Here is a 22,957-nt window from a genome sequence, read left to right on the forward strand (position 1 = left end):
CTGAGATTGGGATGTAAAAAAAAAAAATCAAGATGCAAGCTAATACTTGCCCAGATGCAAGGTCAGTATGTTTTCCCAGCAACACGAGTAACAGAACCTGGTGGTGCAGGCAGCTACTTGGGAGGCTCAGGCAGGAGGACTGTAAGTTCAAAGCCTGCCTGAGCTACAGAGTGAGTTCAAATACTGTTTCAAAATAAATCAGAGGCTAGAAGCACGACTGAGTACTCAAACTACTAGAATCCCCCAGTGAGGAGCTGGGGGCCAGGCTCAGTGGTAGAGCCCCTGCCTAGAATCCCCCAGTGAGGGGCTGGGAATGTGGCTCAGTGGTAGAGCCCCCGCCTAGAATCCCCCAGTGAGGGGCTGGGGTGTGGCTCAGTGGTAGAGCCCCTGCCTAGAATCCCCCAGTGAGGGGCTGAGGACATGGTTCTAAGTTTAACACCAACACTGCTTGAAGCCCTAAGTTCAATACCAGCACTACATGACAGTGGTACCCCCATCTACTGATCTGATCATGAGATTACCCTGAGTCTCTTTCCCTCCCTCCAAGCTCCAACAAGCCACTCCCTCTCCAGGTTTCCAGTATAATTACACCAGTCACCAAAGGGAAAGAGTCCAGGTGGCATGTGTGCCATCTTTATTATGAAGCATTTGGTGGATTATGCACAGGCCCATGCTGTCCTACCTGCTAAGTTCCCAAGACCCCTGAGGGAAGGCCTGACTTACTGGTAGGTGTATTTGAAGGAGAAAAGCCAGCTGGGAACAGCAGCTCTGGCTTCCTAAGTCCTGCCCTTCCCGGGGATTTCTTTCCAGGGCCAGACACAGGGTAATAAGATCAGTGAGTGAGGGGCGGAGCATCACGGGGACAGAGAAGAAGAAATGACAGTGACGGTCCCAGCCGATCCCAGCAGGAACACATCCAGCTGAACTGAGGCTCAGCACGAGGCGGGTGGTGGCAGATGGCTGGGCTTGGAGAAGGGGGCGCCGTACCGTGTGGGGTAACAGCTATCAGTACAGGGAAGACTGTCTCTGGCCAGACACAGGTCTTTAAATGATTGGACGGGCGTGCACACCCATGTGTGTGCCTTAGAAGTCACAGTGACTCAGCAGCTGAACCGCACTGGCCAAAGTTACAGGTCTTCCTCGGTTTCCAGAACCTTCCACTGCAGCTGCTTCCAACATCAGTGCTTGAGGGTCACATATTCCACGTCTTCCTTCGCCTCAGGCCGCTTCCCGGCCCCAAACTGAACCAGCTCCGAATAGTGGATGCTGTCGTCCTCAGGGCAGCTTGGAGTCACGTTCTCATAGTCGCCCTGCGAAGCATGTGACAGTAAGCCAGGCCTCACGGTGGCCAACCTCCACCCATCCTCTTAGTCCCCCCACTGCCTGGGGCCCGAATGACCAAACGGGGTCATCTTGTCTACACATGGCTATGCTCTGCCCCTTAGACACCTTGGCGCCCACCCCAGGTCTCTGCCTGAACAACTGCTGTGGTCTGAACGTGTCCCCCGAGTTCTGAGTGTCAGGAATGCATGGATTGTGGGATCTGCAAGAGGTGGTTCGATTGATGGATTAATAGATAACAATGCAGATATCATTTATTTTATTTTATTTATTTATTTATTTAGGTTTTTCGAGGCAGGGTTTCTCTGTGGCTTTGGAGGCTGTCCTGGAACTCGCTTGGTAGTCCAGGCTGGTCTCGAACTCACAGAGATCCGCCTGCCTCTGCCTCCTGAGTGCTGGGATTAAAGGCGTGTGCCACCAACGCCCGGCTATTTTATTTTATTTTTTTAAGAAGTTGGGTTCTCTCTGACATAGCCCCCCCTTCCCCGGCCGTGAATGTTGTCTTGGATTTCCAGAACCAACCATAAGCCAAAACACATCTCTTCCCTTAATGAACCACCATGGGTATTCGATTACAGCAGCGGAGAAGGGACTTGGGACCGTCACCCTCCCCACCTTCACTGTCTGGCAAGTGTGTCCTGTGGGGGGGCTCTCAGTCGGGGCCCCAGGTCCCCCAGCTTCCTGTAGCTCTGCCCGCTTACCATGTGACGCTTCTGTATCACTGAGTAAGTGACCGTGTCGTCGTTGTTCGGAGGAGGACCCGGAGTGCCTGAGGACCCTGCATCACTGAGAGAGAGAGGGACAGAGAGAGAGAGAGAGAGAGAGAGAGAGAGAGAGAGAGAGAGAGAGAGAGAGAGAGAGAGAGAGAGAGAGAAGAGGAGAGGTCTCTATGTGGGCTTTCCCCATCAGCGCCCCGACTTCAGCCACTTAGGGAAAACACCTTCTCTCTTGTGAGCTCAGCACCACAGCATCGGGTAATGCAAACAGCCGGTACACCTCACAATGTGCTCAACCTGTGACAGACACGGCCTGGCTTGGGAAACCCGCTTCTGAGCTAAAGAGAAGGGCCCCCCCATCGGAAGGTGTCAGGTAGCAAGGATGATGTAATGGGCCTGCCTGGCCCCAAGAGAACAGGAGGGGCATGGGGTTTTCCACCCACACCCCTCCTGAGCCACAGGTACCAAATGCCAGCACGCTCCGTACCCGGCTCTGGGCGCGTCAGTCTCTGGAAAGCGCAAGATGGCATAGCTGACGCTGTCATCCATCATGGGGTTGTGGCAGCCCTGGGGCTGGGGGTCTTCTGACAGCGGGGTCCTTCGAACCTGGGAGGGGCAAAGTTGCAGCGGTGACTCCCCTGAACATTCCTTTCTCCTGGCCTTTGGCCCCAACAACTCCCTGGAGGTTTATGGTTTGTTTGTTTGTTTTATTTTGCTTTTTCCAACAGGATCTTACAATGGGTAACCCAAGCTGGCCTCAAGTTTGCCATTCTCCTGACTTATCTTCTCGATCACTGAGACTGCAGATGCCCGTGAATCCTCAGAGTATTCATGCCCTCTTCTTACCTCTTGTCTTCAAGGGCTACTCTGGGTTCACCTTCTTCCCCCCTTTTTTTTTTGAGACTGGGTTTCTCTGTGTGGTCTTGGCTGTCCTGGAACTCGCTCTGTAGACCAGGCTGGTCTTGAACTCACAGAGCTCCACCCGCCTCTGCCTCCCTAGTGCTGGGATTAAAGGCGTGCGCCGCTGCTGCCACCACCATCACTGGGCTCCGTCTTACCTTTTTATTCCTTACGAAAAAGCTCTGGCCACTGGAATTTTCCTGAAACCCCTGCTGGCTCTGATTACGTTTCCACCTGAGGATCAAGAGTTTGAGGGTAGGTGGGGATGGCCCATCAGGCTGAGGGCTGTGGGGAGGGGCCAGGTCAGGGGACAGCTCACTTTTTCTGGAATTTCATGCCCCAGATAGCCAGGATGCAGATAGCCAGGCAGAACCCTAGTCCCAATGCAGCCCGCTTGCCGATGGTCTCTGGGCTGTCTGGTGAGGAAGGAGATAATGGTTCGCTCTGCCGTGTAGAGATGGCGACGGGTAGAGAGTCCCGTCCTTCTCCCTACGCAAAGCCTGGTCTTTCTGACCTGCCGAGCTCCTCCGCAAACGGTGGAGTGATGCAGAGAAAGATCGAGAAGTGGCCCCTGCCTCCTCACACCCGGTAGGAGAGAAGGGCCAGCTCTTTGTCCCCAGCAAGAGTTAGTTCGTGGACAGGTCACAAACAAAGCCTGTGTGTGATCCTTGGGACCCTGAGAGCAGTTTGGTCAGACAGCCAGAACTTAAAGTGCGCCCAGGCAGACCCAACTCCACACAATACTTGTCTTTGCAAGCATGCACCCAGCAATGGCTAGGCGCTCCTCCACCTTGAAGAGCGTGCTGGAGAGATGCGATGGGCTATGGTCATTTGCAAGAGTCAGGGACAATGTGGGCATGGTGATTCATCCCTGTAGTCCCAACACTCAAGAGGCTTGAGCAGGGGGATTGCCTGGAGTTCAAGACCAACCTGAGCTGCCCAGGAAGACTCCCTATCAAACAAACAAAAAGAGCATGGGTGGGTTTGCTGCGGGAGGGAGACAGCGCTGTTTTGTTCTGAGGTAGTATTTCTATGTAGCCCAGGCTGCCCTGGTGTTCTGGGGATATCCCCACTTCAGTCTCTAAAGCACCTGTATTCAACTTCTTTTTTGTGCTTGAAACCGTTTTTTAAAACCTTGCACTGTATTTTTTTTTTCCGAGACAGGGTTTCTCTGTGGCTTTGGAGGCTGTCCTGGAACTCACTCTGTAGACCAGGCTGGTCTCGAACTCACAGAGATCCGCCTGCCTCTGCCTCCCTAGTGCTGGATTAAAGGCGTGCGCCACCAACGCCTGGCAACCTTGCACTGTGTTACCTCGTTTAAAACGCTAAACTATCAAAAGATAAATAAGGATCTTATTCATCAAGGGGGAGATACACACATAGCGGGGAGGAGAGAAGGGAGGCGACTGAGAGACAAGGAGGTTCTGGAAGGCAGGGTTCAGGAGAAGACGGGCCTGTGGGGCAGGACAGGGTGACTTCGGTCCCGGGGGGGGGGGGGGGGCACCCAGGCTGAGGGTACATGGGAAAGGAGCCGCAGTCACCAGGACAGAGGCAGGACCCAAGGGAGGAAGGGGACTCACAGAAGACAGTGAGGGTGCTGGGCGGCGACTCGCCCGTGCCTAGCATGTTGATCCCTCGGCAGCGGTACGAGCCGGTGTGCTGGACCTTCAGGGGTTCTAGTCTCAGCCTGGGGCCCGAGAAGTGGAGGTCTTGGCCACTAGAGTCAAGCCAGGCGTACTGAGTGACGGGAGGGTTGGCATCACTCTCGCAGGACAAGGTAGCCTTCTTCCCTTCCATTACGCTGTCCCCAGGGCTAATAGACACGCGCAACCTCCGAGGAGCATCTGCCACGGGGAAACCGAGTCAGGCCAGGGTTCCAGGTCTTCACACCTAGCCCCTCCCACCCCTCCACCCCCGCTCCAGCCACTCACACAGCACTCGGAGGTCCCAGGTCTCCGACAGGGTTTCTCCAATGGAGTTGCTGACCATGCAGCTATAACTTCCCGAATCTTCTGGGGAGACGGAGCTGAAGCTCAGGTCCCTCCCTTCCTGCACAAAACTCCCATTCTTCTTCCAGAAGAAGTGGACCTCTGCAGGGTGGCTCCGGGAGAAGCCGCACTGGAGGAGAACGCTCTGGCCAGCACGGATCTCGGATGACCTGGGGTTCACCTGCAGGACCCTCACGGCTTTGGGGGCATCTGCAGGGCCACGGTCTCGGATGAGGATTTGACTCTCTGACCTTCCTGATGTCTCCCCGAAATGCCCTATGCCCTTGATTAGGGCTCCCTATCCCTTTTAGGGGTTCCTGTTTCATGGGTCAGGACCTCCTGGCTCCTCGGCCATGGCGGCCCGGGTCCGGGCTCCCATCCGCTCACCCTCCCCTCGCCACATTTCAGGGCGGTCCCCCTCATGGGCACGCCTTTCCCTGTCACTCACAGTGGACATCCAGGCTGACCGGGGAGGCCCACGAACACCGGTGGTTACAGGCAGCGCAGCGGATGGGCCTGGAGTCCCACGTCACTTTCTCCATCCTCAGCACCCCGGGCGCCATCTGATTCCCAGGACCCGCAGGGTCCCACTGGTAGGAGGTGACTTCAGGATTGCTGGAGTTGTACCTGCAGGCCAGGGTCACGCTGTCCCCTTCCCGAATGGGTGTGGAGCTTTGAACCACCGTGGTCACCATCTTGGGGGCATCTTAGAGTAGAGCAGAGGGGTGGGAAAGCATGGTCACTCTTGTCCCCCTTTGCAGTAGCAGAGAGCAAATCCGTGGCCTCGTACAGCTAGGCGAGAGCTCTGCCACTGGGCCACATCTCTAGCCCCCCCCCATTTTTCTTAACCTTTTTATTTTTGAGTCGGGGTCTTGCTCATCTCCGCAGGCCAGCCCTGAACTTGTGATCACCCCCTCCTTAGCCTCCGGTGTAGCCGAGATGTCTGGACTCTGCACCACCACCCTGAACCAGCTGCCAGACTGGTTTTCATTCAAGCCTTTGCACGCCGCCCCCGAATGAAGCCTCTTCCGCTGCTTAGAACTGTGTGACTGTGTGGGCTGCAAGCCTCCATCTACCCGTCTGCGGAATGGGGCACCAAGAACACCCACCGTCCGGAACCCTCCCAGCCGGTGGTGTGCCACAAACAACACGCCTCCCTGTCTAGATGTTCAGGGTGTGGATGCCCCATCTGTACGCAAGCCCCTCGGTGTCCAACAGTCGAGTCCCTTGTCCTGGGAGAAACTGTGCTGTGCTAAGAAATGCCAAACAATGGCGGGCTAGCTCGACACTTCAGGACTTCTTCAGGGCCTCACCTGCTGCTGCGGATGCTGTGCCTTCCTGTCCCCGTGAAGCCCAAATAGTAGGCAGGGTCTCACATAGCTCAGGTTGGCCTTGAACTTGCTATGGAGCTAAGATGACCTTGAATTTATGATGCTCCTGCCTTCCTGTCTTACGTGCCACATTCGTTTCTTTTATGCAGTGCTGGGGATTGACCCCAGTGCTAAGCACTCCACTCGCTGAGCCACGCCCCAGCCCCTCACTGGGGGATTCTAGGCAGGGGCTCCACCACTGAACCACACCCCAGCCCCTCACTGGGGGATTCCAGGCAGGGGCTCTACCACTGAGCCACGCCCCAGCCCCTCACTGGGGGATTCCAGGCAGGGGCTCTACCACTGAACCACACCCCCAGCCCCTCACTGGGAGATTCATTCTAGTGTTTGGTTGCTGATCCACCCTGCCAGTCCGGACCTTCCTGGTATGTTGTAGGGAAGTATCCTGTCAATGAATGGCATCCTAGGTCCTCTTTCTACTTTTGAGACAGTCTTGCTAAGTGGCCTAGGCTGACCTTGAACACACTCTGGAGCCCAGGCAGACCTCACACTTGTGACCCTTGCCTCAGCTTCCCCCAGGAGCTGGGGTGACAGATCTGGGCCACCAGGCTGGTGACATCCATCCATCCATCCATCCATCCATCCATCCATCCATCCATCCATCCAACGAACATCTACTCAATAACTACACAGGCCAAGGCTCTGGTCTGCATGTCCCTGGTTATCTTTCCCACCCCCACACCCTATTTTCCTTCCTTCCCCATTTCCCTCTCTCCTCCTGGAACCAGAGGTCAGGTGGCCGCTCACACTGGACGTCCAGCTCAGCTTCCTCGTCCATCTGTCCACGACCCAGGCGGTTCTCTGCCAAGCAAGAGTAAGTGCCAGCATGCCTCAGGGAGACTTTGGGGATCCTGAGCTTCTCTTGTATCTCTCCGGCCACCACCTCTCTGTTGTGGTACCAGGTATAGTTTGTTGCTCTCGGGCTGGCCGCTGACTCACAAATCATCTCGATTGGCTGTCCCTCTTCAGCGGGCGGGTGGTAGATGTGAACCTTGGAGGGTTCCGGGGCGACTGAAAGAAGCCACAGAGGTCACGGGGGCAGGTGAGCAGAGCCCTGAAAACCCCCGGGGCGGGCAGGCGCGGGAGCCTCTGTTTATCATCCCTTAAGGGTCCTGCTAACTCCCCACCCCCCTTGCCAGCTTCAAGGCAACTCACACAGCACCGTGAGGGCCACTTCCTCCGACTGTCCCGGACCCAAGTCATTGGAAACCCTGCAGCGGTATTTCCCGGTCATGTCCTTGGTGGCATCGTGCAGGGTCAGGGTGAGGGTCTTTTCCTGCAGGCGGTGCCCATCCTTGAACCAGGACACTGTCCCGTATTTGGGGTTGCTGCTGACAACCTGGCACGTCATGGTCACAGAGTCTCCCTTCATCACTTCTCTGGGACTGACCTCCATCTTGAGCTGCGGGGTGTCTGTGGGAACAGAGGAGCAGGGGGAGAGGGGACAGGGGATTCTCGGTGCCCGTTCTCATGCGGACAGCAGCAGGTTGCCCATCCGTGGCTCCTCTGTCCACTGAGGTGACGGCCACAGTCCCTCACTGTCCCTCTGTTCCCCCTTCCTCCCCTACCACGTGGTCTGCACCAGCTCCCCACAGCATTCCTAGCGTTGTCAGAGACTGACTCCCAAGCTGTCCCCTGGGCTCCAGGAGACCCGGTGTCCTGCTTCCTCTTAGCTCAGGAGGGGCCTGGCACATTGTTCTCTCTGGTCCCCGGACACTGCGGTGGGTACGCTATGCTTGCCCATCCTTGGACACTGCAGTGGGTACGTTATGCTCGCCCATCCTCCGACACTGCGGTGGGTATGCTATGCTTGCCCCTCAGCACCTTGCAGCTTGTTCTGAGAATCCCACTTGTTCCTTAGACTCTTCTTTGCCTGTCCTAGTCCCTGTGTCACGTCAGCCAAGGTCTTCACCTTCTTCACAGAAGTCTCCATCCATCACCCTGCTTTTTTTTTCTTTTTTCTTTTTTGAGGTATTTTTGTGCTCGCATGTGGACATGGAGGTCAGAGGACAGCCTTGGGTCTTGCGCTTCAGGAACTGCCCGCATCTTGACTTCCCGTGTTTTGAGACAGGGTCTCCCACTGGCCTGGAGTTCATCAGTGAGACTAGTCTGGTTGGCCAGGATGTCCCAAGGATCCACTTGGCTCTGCATCCCCAGTGCTGAGACATCAGACACATTGCCTGAACACTCAACTTTGTTTTGTTTTGTTTTTCTTCCTCTTCTTCCTCTAACTCTTCCTCTTCCTCTTCTTCCTCCAAGCAAGGTTTCTCTACGTAACCCTGGCCATCCTGGGACTCTGTAGACCAGACTGGCCTTGGACTCAGAAACCCATCTGCCTCTGCCTCCCCAGGGCTGAGATTAAAGGTGTGCGGCCACCACACCCGGCTTACACTCAACTTTTTAAGTGTGAGTTCTAGGATTCAAACTCAAGTCCTCATTCTTGTAAGGCAAGTACTTTTTTTTAAATGATTCGTTTTCTTTTAATTGTGTATGTTGGTGTCGGAAAGGCTAGAGGCCTCAGATCCTGAGGAGCTGGAGTTCTAAGCAGTTGTCAGCTGCCTGATGTGGGTGCTGGGAACTGAACTCAGATCCTCTGCAAGAGCAGTAGACGCTCCTAACCACCAGACCATCTCCAGTACCCAAAAAAAGAAAAGAAAGTATGCTGAGCGTTGGTGGCGCACACCTTTAATCCCAGCACTTGGGAGGCAGAGGCAGGTGGATCTCTGTGAGTTCGAGACCAGCCTGGTCTACAGAGCAAGTGCCAGGACAGGCTCCAAAGTCACAGAGAAACCCTGTCTCGGGAAAAAAAAAAGTATTATGGGGGTTGGAGAGATAGCCCATTAGTTAAGACCATGGGCTGTTCTTCCAGAGGACTCAGGTTCAATTCCCAGTACCCACATGGATGTTCAAAACAGCCCGTAACTCTGGTTCCAGAGGGTTCAACTTCTCCTGCTGGCCTCCATGGACACCATGCATACAAGTGATGTACAGACATACGTCCAGGCAGAACACCCATACACATAACAATAAAAGTTTAAAATTTTTAAATAGTGGATTATGTAGTAATATTCTTGGCAATTCTGCTCTATTTTTCTTAGTTAATTTGTTTGTTTGCTTCTTTCTTTTTGGATGGGGGGGTGTTGATTTTTCGAGTCAGGGTTTCTCTGCTTAGCTTTGTAGACCAGGCTGACCTTGAACTCACAGAGATCCACCTGGATCTGCCTCCCGGGTGCTGCGATTAAAGGAGTGTGCCACCCATGCCCACCTAGCTAATCTGTTTCTTATGTGTCTACTCCATTGCAACACTCACTCCACACAGGCAAAACCTGGCTCAGTGCTGTGTTCTCCGCCTAAGCTGGCCTCCAAGATGGAATCCGGCACCTAATCAGTTCACAGGGTTTGTTGTTGTTTGTTAAGGTATAACTATACCCTAGAGCTCACTATGTAGACCAGGCTGGCCTCAAACTCACAGAGCTCCACCTACCTCTGCCTCATGAGGGCTAGATTTAAAAGTGTGTACCACCACGCCAGTTTCCACAGTAAATATTCATTGAGTACATGAGTGACAGAATGAATGAATGAACGAATGAATGAACGAATGAGGCATAAGATAATGATGTGCAAACTTTCTTGTATGGAGGACAGAGAACCCTAACCAAATGATCCTCAGGATATGCTGTGGCTTGCAAATTGATTGATGGGTTCCTGGAGGTTGACCCAGCATCTCACACGTAGGCAAGCCCTGTACTAATGGGATACAACTCCGGCCCTTAGGTTTTCAAGATGGTGTCTCACTGTGTAGCCCAGGCTGTCCTCGAACTCAAGATCCCCCTGCCTTGGCTTCCTGGATACCCATTTCCAGGCCTATATCTCCATGCTTCCTGAATACCTATTTCCAGGCCCGTATCTCCCCACTCAGCTAGCCGGCTTTATTTTTCAGGTCAAGGCAAAGGCTAACATGAATCTGTGTCTTGAGAGTCAGGACAGACAGAGGAGACAGTGGGAGAGCCTGTGCCACACCCAGTAACGGGTGACTGACAGCTGAACCCTCTATGGACACAGACTCCTCTTGCCCTTGGTGGGGCTCACCAGGGTTTAGGAGGAGGATGACAAGGTGGTGTCCTCCCCCCACAGAGACTCACGTTTAACATCCAGACACACTGTGCTCTCGGAGAGCACTTTGGTGTCGTGCAGGACTCGGCATGTCACGTTCTTTCCGTGGTCCGTCCACTCCGGTTGGAAGGTGAGTGTGCTCTCTGTGCAGATCTTGTTAACGGTGATGGTGGAGAAGGAGGTGGCCTCCGGCTCTTTCAGGGACCACTCCAAGTGAATGGGGTACCCGAAGCAGGCGAACTTCAGCTCACAGGTCAGAGTGACACTTTGGGATGCCCGGATTTCTGATGGCACCTTGATGTAAGGTGGGAAGGGTGTCTCTGGGGAAAAAGAGAGAGGGGGGAGGAGTCCTGGGAGCTGGGGGTGGGGTGCGGACTAGCCTTCCACCTCTGGAGGAATGCCTGGACACTTTAGGATGCCTGGATTTGGAAGGGTGTCTCTGGGGGGAGAGAGAGAGAGAGAGAGAGAGAGAGAGAGAGAGAGAGAGGAGTCCTGGGAGCTGGCATCAGGCATCCTGTCCCATGTGACCCCAGAGCAATCCATTGCAAGGATTTCTAACAGCTGAATCCTGTTAGGCTCAGCTTCTCTGTGGAAGGCCTCAGGGACACTAACATGCTGGGAAATTGTATTTTTTAAAGATTTATTTATTTATTATGTATACAGTGTTCTGCCTGCACGCCAGAAGAGGGCGCCAGATCTCATTACAGATGGTTGTGAGCCACCATGTGGTTGCTGGGAATTGAACTCAGGACCTCTGGAAGAGCAGCCGGTGCACTTGGCCTCTGAGCCATCCCTCCAGCCCGGGGAAATGGCATTTTACATTTACTTTGCTTTTCACTTCCTCCTTTCATTTACTTTCTAAAGGCCCCAGGGTCACCCAGGGCGCATTTCCTTGGTTTAGTTATGCGTGTCTTGCTAAGCATTGACATGCTTGTGTTTGTTTGGCAGCCTCGATGGATTGGAGTCAGTCAAGCAGACCTCTCTTTAGTGGGGTGATCCTGAGGCCCAGGTTTCAGATCTCCACCGGGCTGGATGACCCCACAGACGTCAAGATGCACAGCCTTGATAGCGCCAGTATGAACTGATGACACTGTCCAGGGCAGAGGCCCCGGCTGTGGTGATGGGCCGCGACTGAGCCCTGTGTTCTGGTCATCTAGGCTAAAAGAGATTTGAAAATCCAAACCTCTGTCTTCTTTGGAAAGATCTAAAATAAATAAATAAATAAAAATAAAAAATAAAACCTGACTGATAGCCTGGACAACAGACATGAGAGGAAAATGTAAATAAATAAATAAATAGATAATAAAAACCTGACTGACGGCCTGGACAACAGACCTGAGGGGAAAATGTCTGAGGTAAGACAAATGCTTGCACTGAAGTTGGCCTCAGTGCTATCAATATCTCTATTTGAAGTCGGGTGTTGGTGGCGCACGCCTTTAATCCCAGCACTCGGGAGGCAGAGGCAGGCGGATCTCTGTGAGTTCGAGACCAGCCTGGTCTACAGGGTGAGTTCCAGGACAGCCTCCAAAGCCATGGGGAAACCTTGTCTTGGGGGAAAAAAAAAAAGGAAAAAAAATCTCCTTTTTGAGTGGGAAAAAAAGGAAGGAAGGAAGGAAGGAAGGAAGGAAGGAAGAAAGAAAGAAAGAAAGAAAGAAAGAAAGAAAGAAAGAAAGAAAGAAAGAAAGAAAGAGGAACGGGCTTGGCTTGGCTGCTCCTGGGTACAGTGGAGAAGGTTTATTGCAGATAAAAGGGAGAGCATGGCCAGAGGAAGGGACATCTGGGAGAGCCCAGAGTGACATGACCCTGAGCCATTGAGCCTCTTGAGAGGTGGAGGGGAAGAGAGAGGGGAGAGAGGGGAACCAGGCGCAGCAGTCAAGACGGCAAAAGATAAAAAGGGTGGGTGACCAAAATGGCGGTTGTATAGGGGAGAGCCTCTGGGCGGGGCTGGGGGAAGGCAGCCGAGGGTAGGGACTGAGGGATGCCGGGAGAGCTTGGGGGGCATTTCCACTGTGATATGTTAAACAGGCGCCTCAGCCATGGGTACCCCAGGGCAGCTCAGAACTCCACCTCCCCTTTGGCCTCTGCTGGAACGGGCGCTGCTTTCCTTACCGGAGATGTTGAGGTAAATGGGCTCCATCCACTTGTCGCCACCTGATACCATCCTCAACCCCAGCTTCCCACTGTCACTGGTGTGTATCGGGTGGATTTTCAGGGTACAGTTATCTCTTCTGTTTCCCATGAACGTCACCCTTCCATATTCAGAAGGAGAAGACTCGATCCTGGTGTTATTATAGAGGACACTCCCCTTGAATTTCTTGGTATCATTGTCAAAGTCGTAATTGTGATACAGGAAGACCTCTTGCAGTCTGGCTTGGTAAGTTGGCATTCTGAACTTGCAAGGAATCCAGATGCAGGCTCCCTCCCAGGCGAAGAGGGTTGGGGGGTGGTCAACAGCCCATTTCAATGCTGGGTCAAACAAAGCCACTTGTCCTAGAGACCACAACACTGGTCAGAAATCATCACTGAGAGGTGAGAACTTTCATAGGGAGTAGGAGACGGGGGGGCGCACACAGCGGTCGGGGCACATCTGTGTGTGCACGCTGCCTTCCCCTTCATCCCCCAGATCCACCCCCTCTCTATATTACCCGATGACATCTCCAAACCCAGGTGCCAGCCTGGGCCTTACCTAGAGTCAGGAGGAGCAACGGGCAGTGGACATTCATGGTGTCACGTTTCAGTGGGACCTAAGGAGAGAAGACTTAATCTGTAAGATGGGTGTGCCGGTGTGTGGCCATAACCCCAGCATCCTGGAAGTTGAGGCAGGAGGATTGCTACAAGTCTGAGGCTATCCTGGGCTATATTCAGAGGCCCTGTGTCAACAACGAAAAGAATCTGCCTTTGGGCCATCTGGCTACTTTTTTGTTGTTGTTGTTTTGGTTTGGTTTTTTGAGGCAGGGTTTCTCTGTATTGTTTTGGAGGCTTTCCTGGAACTCGCTTTGTAGACCAGGCTGGTCTCGAACTCACAGAGCTCCGCCTGCCTCTGCCTCCCGAGTGCTGGGATTAAAGGCGTGCGCCATCAACGCCCGGCATCTGGCTACTTTTGCTTGTTCTGTCTTCTGAACTCTGATCCGTTTTTTCTGGCCCTGAGTTGGGGGGTGGGGTGGGGGGGCGGTGCATATCTGGTTACATATGATAGAGATGTTAGGGTGCCCATAGAGTCTTTTCTGGGTACACTACATGTCTTCAAGCAGAGACCTTCCCTTTCTTTTTTCTCTGCCTCTCTTCTATCTATCTATTTATTTTATTTTATTTTAAAGATTTATTGATTTATTATGCATACAATGTTCTGCCATACACACCGGATCTCATAGATGGTTGTGAGCCACCATGTGGTTGCTGGGAATTGAACTCACAACCTCTGGAAGAGCAGCCAGTGCTCTTAACCTCTGAGCCATCTCTCCAGCCCCATCTATTTATTTTTAAGTTTTTATTTTACATTATTTGTGTGTGTGTGTGTGTGTGTGTGTGTGTGTGTGTGTGTGTGATGTAGGGGACATGTGTATGCGACAGTGCATGGGTGGAGACCAGAGGACAACTTTGTAGAGAATTTTGTGGAGTTGATTCTTTACCTCCACCTTTAAGCGGGTCCCAGGAACCCGACTCATATGGTCATGCTTGCACAGCAAGCACATCTGCCCACTGAGCCATCTTGCTGACTTTTATACCTTCTAAAACGCCTTACCCTGCTCGCAGGCTCTGTGGTGCCAGACTGTTGTATGCCTTCAATGCCTGGTAACAAGGATCTCCCCAGGCTTCTGGTGCAAGATTTTACATAGGAGACAGACAGACTTCAGTGGAAAAAAATCACATTAAACAAAATTTGAGCCTAGTGACTTAGGCCTGGAATTCCAGCTGTTCCAGAGGATGGGGCTAAATAATTGCAAGTTCTAGTTCAGCTTGATAACAAAGCACATTCAAGCAGAGTCTAGTCAACTTAATAAGACCTTGTCTCAAAACAAAAAGTAAAAAGAGAGCTGGGGTGTATCTCTGTGATAGAGGAATTTCCCAGTGGGGCAGTGAGGGTATGGTTCAGCAGTAGACACCTGCCTAGAATGACCCAGTGAGGGGCTGGGGTATGGCTCAGTGGCAGAGCCCCTGCCTAGAATCCCCCAGTAAGGGGCTGGGGGTGTGGCTCAGTGGCAGAGCCCCTGCCCAGAATCCCCCAGTAAGGGGCTGGGGGTGTGGCTCAGTGGCAGAGCCCCTGCCTAGAATCCTCCATAAATATGGCTCCCGCCAATACCTTCTCCATGAAGCTAGACTCTCTCAGAAGCCTAGGAATGGGACAAAGGGAGCCATGCTGTTTAGCAGATTAAAGACTCATGGTCAGAAAAAGATAGAGACATACAGTAAAGACGGATTCAGATTAAGAAAAACCTCTAATGGGTTTACAGTATGTTTAAAAATACACGTAAGCTTGGGAGAGAAAATAAAAAGGATAAAGTCCCTTAAAAAGAAATAGAGTAGCTGGCTGTGGTGGCACACGCCTTTAATCCCATCACTCCAGAGACAGAGACAGGCAGATCTCTATGATTTCAAGGCCAGCCTACTCTACAGAGTGAGTTCCAGGACAACCAAAGATAAACAGAGAAACCCTGTCTCAAAAACAACAAGAAAATAAAAATAAATAAAAATGAAAGAAATAAACTGAGTGTTGGCGGCACACTCAGGACGCGCCTGTCTCAAAAAAACAAAAAAACAAAACAAAAGAAAAAAAAGAAATACAGTAATTTTTTTAAAAAGTCACGTAAAGATGGAAAATACGCAGAGTTTGAACATTGGATGCTATTGTGTTGCCTTTGAATTGTTTGACTGCTGAGGAAGCAGCAGCTGCTAACAGACATTTGATTGTCAATGCTGCTGGGTTAATACAATTTGTATATTTTGAAAGTGCCTTGACTTCAAAATTTAACTCTAAGGACATTTTGCTTTGGAAAAGAGATTCTGCTTTTGTTTCCATAGAAGATTAAAAAAGCTGTGGATTCCTTCCAGGCTAATATGGTTTGATCAAACAAGACCCCCTGAAGCAGTGGCCCAGGTGATCCAACATCCGAGACAGCTGAGACCATGCAGCCTCACAGACCACTACAGCCAGATGCCCCAACATTACAGAGGAACTTTGGGTGACTGTCCAGGCAGCAAGATGTCTCTGTCAATTCTAGAGTTTATATATTACATCCTTCTGGGGCTGTTGGGGGCCCATATATTGGAAATCTATTCCTTTCTACCACAGGTTCAGAGAGCCTCGACTCCTATTGTCTTTAAGATATTAGCTAAATGGCTGCAGGATGTGCAGGCCTTGGTGATGAATGGCTCCTATCTAAACGACAATAGACCCAGGCCCAGGTGAGTTTACACTTGTCCTGAAGGCTAGGTGATACATGAGGGAATATGTACACAAGAGTATCTTTAGGATTAAGGGAAGTAATTGCTGTCTGCCCTTCATACATGACATAGAAGTCTTCTGCCATTGTCCCCATCTTTGGTTGGTTACTTAACATGATGGGGGAATAAACTGGGCACATTCAGTATTAACTGACGCTGCCCTCCTGCTATGATCTGATGTCTCTGTCTTTTCTTTAATGCTGATAGCTAGCCTTCTCTCATCCACACTCCCCCACTGGTCCCGATCGAAGCCCCGCAAACACCAGTCCAAGACATGGGGCGTTTTTGCTTTGTTTGCTATCTTACATTTCTTGTTGTATGTATCAAAACTCATACTGAGCAATGAGTTCTGGGTTGCAAAAGAGGATTTATTTTTGCACCTGTGTAACCTGCCTTTGTCCACCAGCTGAACAAAAACATATACAAGTGCTACCTTCTGGGGTCTTTGATAGAGTTGAAGAAGGATAGTTATGGTTAAGATTTTCCTTAGTTATGATAAAGGATAAGTTACATATAAAACTTTAGGCTCACAAAGACAGGATAGGGGGCTGGAGAGATGGCTCAGAGGTTGAGAACACTGGCTGCTCCTCCAGAGGTCCTGAGTTCAATTCCCAGCAACCACATGGTGGCTCACAGCCATCTGTAATGAGATCTGGTGCCCTCTTCTGGCCTGCAGGCAGACATGGAGGCAGGCTGTTGTATTCATAATAAATAAGTCTGTAGGAGGAAACAGTGCTCCGCCATAAACCATGTGACTTATTAGAGATACATACAGATGAGGTAATAAAAGGGCAGTTTACCGAACCGCTAACCACACCCACTTGAATATTTTCTTTAAATTTTACTAATTTAACGAACTAAATATTGCTTACTGTAGTTCTTGTTTGATAACTGTTTTGTTACGCATAATTTTACTATGTTAAAGTTAAAACCCTCTGGAGCAGAGAGATGGCTCAGCTTCTCTCCCGGAGGTCCTGAGTTCAATTCCCAGCACCTACATGGTGGCTCACAACCATCTGTAATGAGATCTGGCGCCCTCTGCTGGTGTGGAAGCATACATGTAGACAGAACACTGTATACATAATAAATGAATAAATCTTAATAAAAAAGTTAAAACCTTCCTTTTTATTTAGACAGAAAAGAAGAGATAATGGGGGATGTCCTTCTGTATGTTGTGAAATAGTTTCTCTTATTAGTTGATGAATACAGCTGTTTTGGCCAATAGACAGACAGGATCTAGCCAGGCAGGACTTCCAAACAGGGATAGAGAAAGATAGTAGGCAGAGTCAAGGAGGTGCCACGTAGTTGCCAAGGAAGCAAAAGGTCCAGGTGTTACCGCTAAGTCAAGAGCATGTGGAGATACACTGATTAATAGAAGGCTTAATAATAAAGAGAGAGCTAGTCAACAACAAGCCTGACCCATTAGCCAAACAGTTTATAATTAATACAAGCCTCTGTGTGTTTGTTTGGAACTAAAAGACTGCAGGCCAGACTCATTTGGAGAGCACCTGCCTAGAATCCCTCAGTGAGGGGCTGGGGGTGTGACTTAGTGGTAGAGCCCCTGCCTAGAATCCCCCAGTGAGGGGCTGGGGGTGTGACTTAGTGGTAGAGCCCCTGCCTAGAATCCCCCAGTGAGGGGATGGGGGTGTGACTTAGTGGTAGAGCCCCTGCCTAGAATCCCCCAGTGAGGGGATGGGGGTGTGGCTCAGTGGTAGAGCCCCTGCCTAGAAGGCACAGTTCTTAGGTTTAACCACTAGTACTATATCAAAAACTAGGACTCATCCCATAGTGAAGTATAACACCAGGAAAACACTTTGAGGGAGTTTAAAAAAAAACTTTAAAAACAGAGAATAGTCTAAAGGACCCCCTCCAGAGCCCCAGGTGCTGATGGAAAACAGGGAAAGGTGTTCATTTTTAAGAGCATGGGCCAGTTTTTGCCAGGCGGGAACAGGAACCTCCCGTTGACTGATCATCCACTGTTTTACCATAAGGAAGAAGACAGATTATCATGAGAAATGTTTTGTTTTATAAACAATACGTAGGACCAGCCATGGTGGCGTACACCTAAAATCCAACACTTTGGAGTGCGGACCTAAGAATACAAGTTTGATACTAGTCTGGCCTCCCAAGCCAGACCCTGTCTCAAGGAAACTAAACAACAGAAATATGGAGTGCTGGCCTGACAGAACTTAATTGTGTATTCAGGGGCCACGGATTTACAACTGTTACCCCAGTACGTGCTCTCTCTCTCTCTCTCTCTCTCTCTCTCTCTCTCTCTCTCTCTCTCTCTCTCTCTCTCTCTCTCTCTTCCTTTGCAATGAGCTTCCCCTACATCACCACCATCCTACACTTTACATAGAGTTAAATTTAACTCTATTCGTGAGGCTGTGACCTGCGTCAGCCCCCAGGGACCTCGCAGGATGTGCCGACCTAGTGTGTCTCCGGTGTCGGCGCAGAACCTCGTCCCTTCCTCCCACCCTACCCTGTCCACATGTCCTCTACCTAACAGAGCATCAGCAACTCTCTCCAGCGAGTCCCCTCCCAGGCTGCAGGACACAGGTGGGGACCGGGAGCAGGTATAGGGAAAGCAGACGGCCTGGCTTCTGTCCCCAGTGTGGGGGTTGGCCTGGCCCCCACTCTGTGTAAGAGGCGAGGTGCCAGAGGCTGAACTGCTCGCAGTGCAGCGTTCCAGGTGCGGGGAGCGGGTCTCACAGTGATACCCTCCAAAGCCGCTTGGGAAAAGCGGAGTTCAGCAGAAGGCTTCCCCCTTCCCACAAGGGCCACAAGCTGCGCGTGCGACGCATGTCCCTAGACATGGAGTAGACGGGCCGTTCCCCCTTACTTCCCAGGCCGCGAGTCTGTTTTACTTCTTCCATCACAAGCCTAAGGATTGCTGTACTTAGGGACGCGCCCTGCGGGTCACTACAAGGGTTGTGGCCGCAATCATCCCCGGGGGGCTGGACCAGTGTACCTCTCTGGCAGCACCTCTGCATCCTCAGCGAGGCTTGGCTGGAAGGGGGCAATTCCAGAGCAAAGCTGCATGCCCATGGGATTCACCGTAGCATAAGGAGCAGGGCCCTGGGCCTGGGATGGATGGATGAGGGGGCAGGGCGGCAACAGTTACTAAATCCAGAAACTTAGAACAAACAGGGCCTCACTATCCAGACCTAAGATGCACTCAGTTCAGACCTGCTGAGAGCCTTGGGGTTGGCTTCCCGGCCCCACCGTTCTCTCCTGGGCATCCAACAGCTTCTTCCACCTCGGAGAACCCAGAAAACCTGGCAAAGGGGGTGTTGGAAGGCAGGCTTCTGTCTATGCCTATTGCAAGTTAGACAGAAGCAAACAGCAGGTCCTTGTGGTCAGCACCCAGAAACTGCTCCATATTTCCTTGTTGAGAACAAGAGAAAAGGTCAAAATGGTGTTTACCTGTCTCCTTGTGCGTGTGGCGTGTTTGCTCTTCAGGGTCCCTAGCAGCCTCTGAGAGTCAAAGTGAGTGGAGTCTCAGAAGCTTGGCCACACCCCCTTCCTCTCTGTGGCTCTGAGACCAGCAGATAGGGTGAACCGTGGAGTCGGGGGAAGAGGCCCTGTGGAGAACTCGGGATTAAAGTCAAACTGGAAGGGACGTTTGACTCCGCAGTCACGTCTTGGCTTGTGGGATCCGTGTCTGATGAGTCACCAAGGTTTGCCCGTGTCTCCCTCTGGGAAACCCTCCCTCATGATTGCTCCCAGCTGGCTGGGAAGGAAGGGGTCTTCTTAAAAGGTGGCTTTAGTTGCCGGGCAGTAGTGGCACCCGCCTTTAATCCCAGCACTCAGGAGGCAGAGGCAGGCGGATCTCTGTGAGTTTGAGGCCGGGCTGGTCCGACAGCCTCCAAAACAATACAGAGAAACCCTGTCTCATAAAAAACACAAAAAACAAAAACAAAACAAAGGTGGCTTTAGTTTGGTGACACAACCTTGTTGCTAGCAGTTCCATCAAAGGCAGGAACGGGGGAACTGGCCCTAGACTGGGGAAGAACCAGAGCTCTGGAAAAGGAAAGGTTACTGTATGGGAGTCCTTTCTGCTTGATATTTATTTATTTGGGGGTTTTGGAGGCAGGGTTTCTCTGTGCAACAGCCCTGGCTGTCCTAAAACCTGCTCTGTAGACCAGTCAAATTCCAGGAGCGAAGCCTCCATTGCTAACCCTGCCCACAACCACCTTTACCCCCCATAAATGGGAGTCTTGAGGCTGAATCCCAGTCACTTGTATCCTCCCTCCTTCTTCTCCAGCAGCTGCCACAGGGGTACAAATCCTACAGGGAGTGGGGAACATCGGAGGGAGAGCTGATTTCAGCTTTCCAAGCACAGGGAATGTGTTACACACACACACACACACACACACACACACAAAGACTTCAAGGTCATGGCCGGTTGGGAGAAGATGAACACAACAGTTGCCGTTGGTGGCGAGGGTGGTGTCCCTGCAAGCCTTGTGACCAGAAAACAAGCCGCAAAGGGTCAATAAACTCTTTGCACATTCGCCAGTGAAGATGTGTTCCATAGCTTGCGGGTCTAGGATCTGGTGCGGTTTCCGACTGAGGCAGCATAGAGGTCAGCAGGATACAAAGTGCATGTGATGCCTCCCCTATCGATGGGATGGATCTATTACCTAGGAGCTAGGGAGGGAGAGTCTGGATAAACATTCTGGGGATTCGGGTGAGGTCTGACTCTATGGCTAGCAAAGATCAGCAGGTTATTAGTGACGCCCGCTACTAGTTTTCTGAGTGAAAAGCAGAGGAGATCCCTGCGTGATCAACATTCCTGGTTTCTCCAGGGTTATCTGTACAGACCTGAAGCCCTCATGCCCTCTCCTCAACAGGAGGCTTTACTGGGGACCTTCTCAAGCTGTCTGATGATACGTGTCATAGGCGTTAGGAGTGGCCTGAGGGTAGCAAGCCACACAGACAGAATCAGAAAGGATTAAGAAGAACCGCAGAAGATAGTGACTCGGGGTGATGGGGGCAACAGCAGGACTATCTTCCAAACTACTCAGGAAGTTGAAACAGGAAAATCAAAAGTTCAAGGTCAGCCTGGGTTACAGAGTAATTTCAAGAGCAGCCTCACCAATTTAATGAAATTAAAAAATGGGAGCCTTAGGAGTGTGGGAGAAAAGTAGAGTCTTCTACCTGCTTAGAACCCCCACTGAGAGGCTTGGGTGTGGCTCAGTGGTAGAGCCCCTGCCTAGAATCCCCCAGCGAGGGGCTGGGGTGTGGCTCAGTGGTAGAGCACTTCTCTAGCATGTATGAGGACCTACTTTTAACCCCCAGTACTGTCTCCCTCAAAAGTAGTAACACAGCAGGGACATAACCAAGGTGGAAAAACTCCCCAAATCAATGGTGAATACCTGGATTTGATTCCTGACCAGAACTGTACTTGAAAAGGAGGAAATAACGAGCTGGGTGTGGTGGTGCACACTTTTAATTCACAACCAGGAAATCTTCAGGAGGGGTGGAGCCTCATGTGTCCCTCCCCATCCAAGCTAGACTCTAACCATATTTTCTGAGACAGGGTCTCACTCTGTAGACCAGGCTGGCCTCTGCCTCCTGAGTCCTGGGACTAAATAACATTTTTTGATGGATGTTTGGCTGAATCCATAGATTCCAACATGGATGATGTGGAAGACTGACCATCCTTTTCCCTATTTCCCAGACCTTGTAAAAATAAATAAAAGCACAGGAAGGCTGAGGGGAGCAGAGAGAAGGCTCATGCCAGTTAGAAACCCTGAGCCCTGGCCAGGCAGTGGTGGTGCACGTCTTTAATCCCAGCACTCAGAGGCAAAGACAGGAGGATCTCTGAGTTTGAGGCCAGCCTGGTCTACAGAGTGAGTTCTAGGACAGCCAGGGCTATACAGGGAAACCCTGTCTTGAAAAACCAAAGAGGGAAAAAGGAAGGAAGGAAGGAAGGAAGGAAGGAAGGAAGGAAGGAAGGAAGGAAGGAAGAAAGCCTGAGCTCCAAGGAATGATACTGCAATTTATTCCCTCACTCTTGGCTTCTTTTTTTGACATAGGGTCTCAGCCTGGCCTCAAACGTGTTACGCAGTCAAGAATAACCTTGAATTCTGACCGTTATGCCTCCATCTCCCAGTGCTGAGATTAGAGGCGGGACCCTGCTCTCACGTGGTACTGTGGCATGAGGCCAGGGTTTCCTGCACGTTAGGCAAGCGCTGTGCCAACCGAGTCACACCCGTACCTCTCTGTCTCTGCCTTGTCAATACCAGACGACACGCTGGTGAAGCTAGCATACGGACAAGAAAGTTCTAACAAAACCCTGCTTTTTCAGCTGAAACACGAAGAAACAGACACCCTTGGAGTCAGAACTCGACATCAGCAACCGATGTGTGTCAGCCGCATTGTACAGAAAAGCCCAACATTATCCTGTCCGTTTGTGTCTGTGCTGGAGAAGGTCCTGTGTGGGTCTAGACTGTCATCCCTGCCAGGCTGGGTGACAAAGATTTGAGAATACTCTCCACACTCTCCAAGCGGCACCAGGGAAGACAGGGTGTGGAGCTGGGACCCTTATTGCCAGTGGGCTGACCTCCGCACAACAGGGACCACCATCCTCCTGGGTATCCTCCTCCCCCACCCACCCTTGGGCCTATTGGAAGGATGTCAGAGGCCTAAAGGAAGTCAGGGCTCGCACCCGCTCTCGGGGATGTCACGGGTCTCCATTTATCACTAACACTGGCAAGCTCGCGGGAAGAGCTGAGGGGACTCTAGCCCACTCGAGCACGTGGCTCTGGCAGGCCTTGCCCTTCTCCCCATCCCCTCCACCTTGCTAAAAAACCATTAGATGACATTCCTAAAGCTGCCACCAAGGTCTGTTCCTTATTTGGCCATGCCCCTCTCCTGAGGCTGACTGCTAAGGTCCAGCTATCAAAGTATTGAAATCCGGTAACCAATAGCCCCCTTTGGCTCACCTAATCAACATGCCCAATTAAAACTAAACACCTCATCCTAACATGGGGTTCCCCTTTACATTTATAAACCACCATTTTCCCATGTACCATGTCTGTGTCCTCTCTATCCAGAG

The 22,957-nt window shown here is 51.5% G+C and overlaps 1 protein-coding gene and 1 non-coding gene across 4 annotated transcripts; both read right to left on the reverse strand.

The window, feature by feature from the left end:
• Positions 1 to 606: 606 nt before the first annotated feature.
• On the reverse strand, positions 607 to 19,365 carry Cd22 (CD22 molecule). Of its 3 annotated transcripts, none has more exons than XM_040735514.1 (14): positions 19,318 to 19,365; positions 13,136 to 13,193; positions 12,559 to 12,939; positions 10,479 to 10,769; positions 7,492 to 7,749; positions 7,084 to 7,347; positions 5,394 to 5,651; positions 4,889 to 5,155; positions 4,538 to 4,801; positions 3,277 to 3,373; positions 3,116 to 3,191; positions 2,545 to 2,663; positions 2,043 to 2,127; positions 607 to 1,310 (listed from the first exon to the last, which is right to left on the reverse strand). In XM_040735514.1, exons 2-14 carry the CDS (start codon positions 13,170 to 13,172, stop codon positions 1,179 to 1,181), a joined length of 2,529 nt encoding a protein of 842 aa, XP_040591448.1. In that variant the 5' UTR covers positions 13,173 to 13,193; positions 19,318 to 19,365; the 3' UTR covers positions 607 to 1,178. The 3 variants fall into 3 exon arrangements, with proteins under 3 accessions (XP_040591448.1, XP_040591449.1, XP_040591450.1); XM_040735515.1 differs by lacking the exon at positions 19,318 to 19,365 and adding an exon at positions 19,081 to 19,202; XM_040735516.1 differs by lacking the exons at positions 7,084 to 7,347; positions 7,492 to 7,749 and having other exon boundaries at positions 19,318 to 19,359.
• LOC121136019 lies at positions 16,195 to 16,322 on the reverse strand. Its single transcript, XR_005873148.1, has one exon. It is a non-coding gene; the product is annotated as a small nucleolar RNA SNORA40 (small nucleolar RNA).
• Positions 19,366 to 22,957: the final 3,592 nt, after the last annotated feature.

This window comes from Mesocricetus auratus, unplaced genomic scaffold (genome assembly GCF_017639785.1).
Source record: "Mesocricetus auratus isolate SY011 unplaced genomic scaffold, BCM_Maur_2.0 Super-Scaffold_100046, whole genome shotgun sequence".
Taxonomy (NCBI): Eukaryota; Metazoa; Chordata; class Mammalia; order Rodentia; family Cricetidae; genus Mesocricetus; species Mesocricetus auratus.

What these genes read in the sequence shown, in the direction of transcription:
- Cd22 (XM_040735514.1), bottom strand. Translation starts at nt 13,172, where the DNA reads ATGAATGTCCACTGCCCGTTGCTCCTCCTGACTCTAG. An exon ending in CAGCACCCTCACTGTCTTCT is followed by an intron (nt 3,374 to 4,537) that starts GTGAGTCCCCTT and finishes CTTCCTCACCAG; the next exon opens with ACAGCCCAGAGACCATCGGC. An exon ending in TGATACAGAAGCGTCACATG is followed by an intron (nt 1,311 to 2,042) that starts GTAAGCGGGCAG and finishes CATGCTTCGCAG; the next exon opens with GGCGACTATGAGAACGTGAC.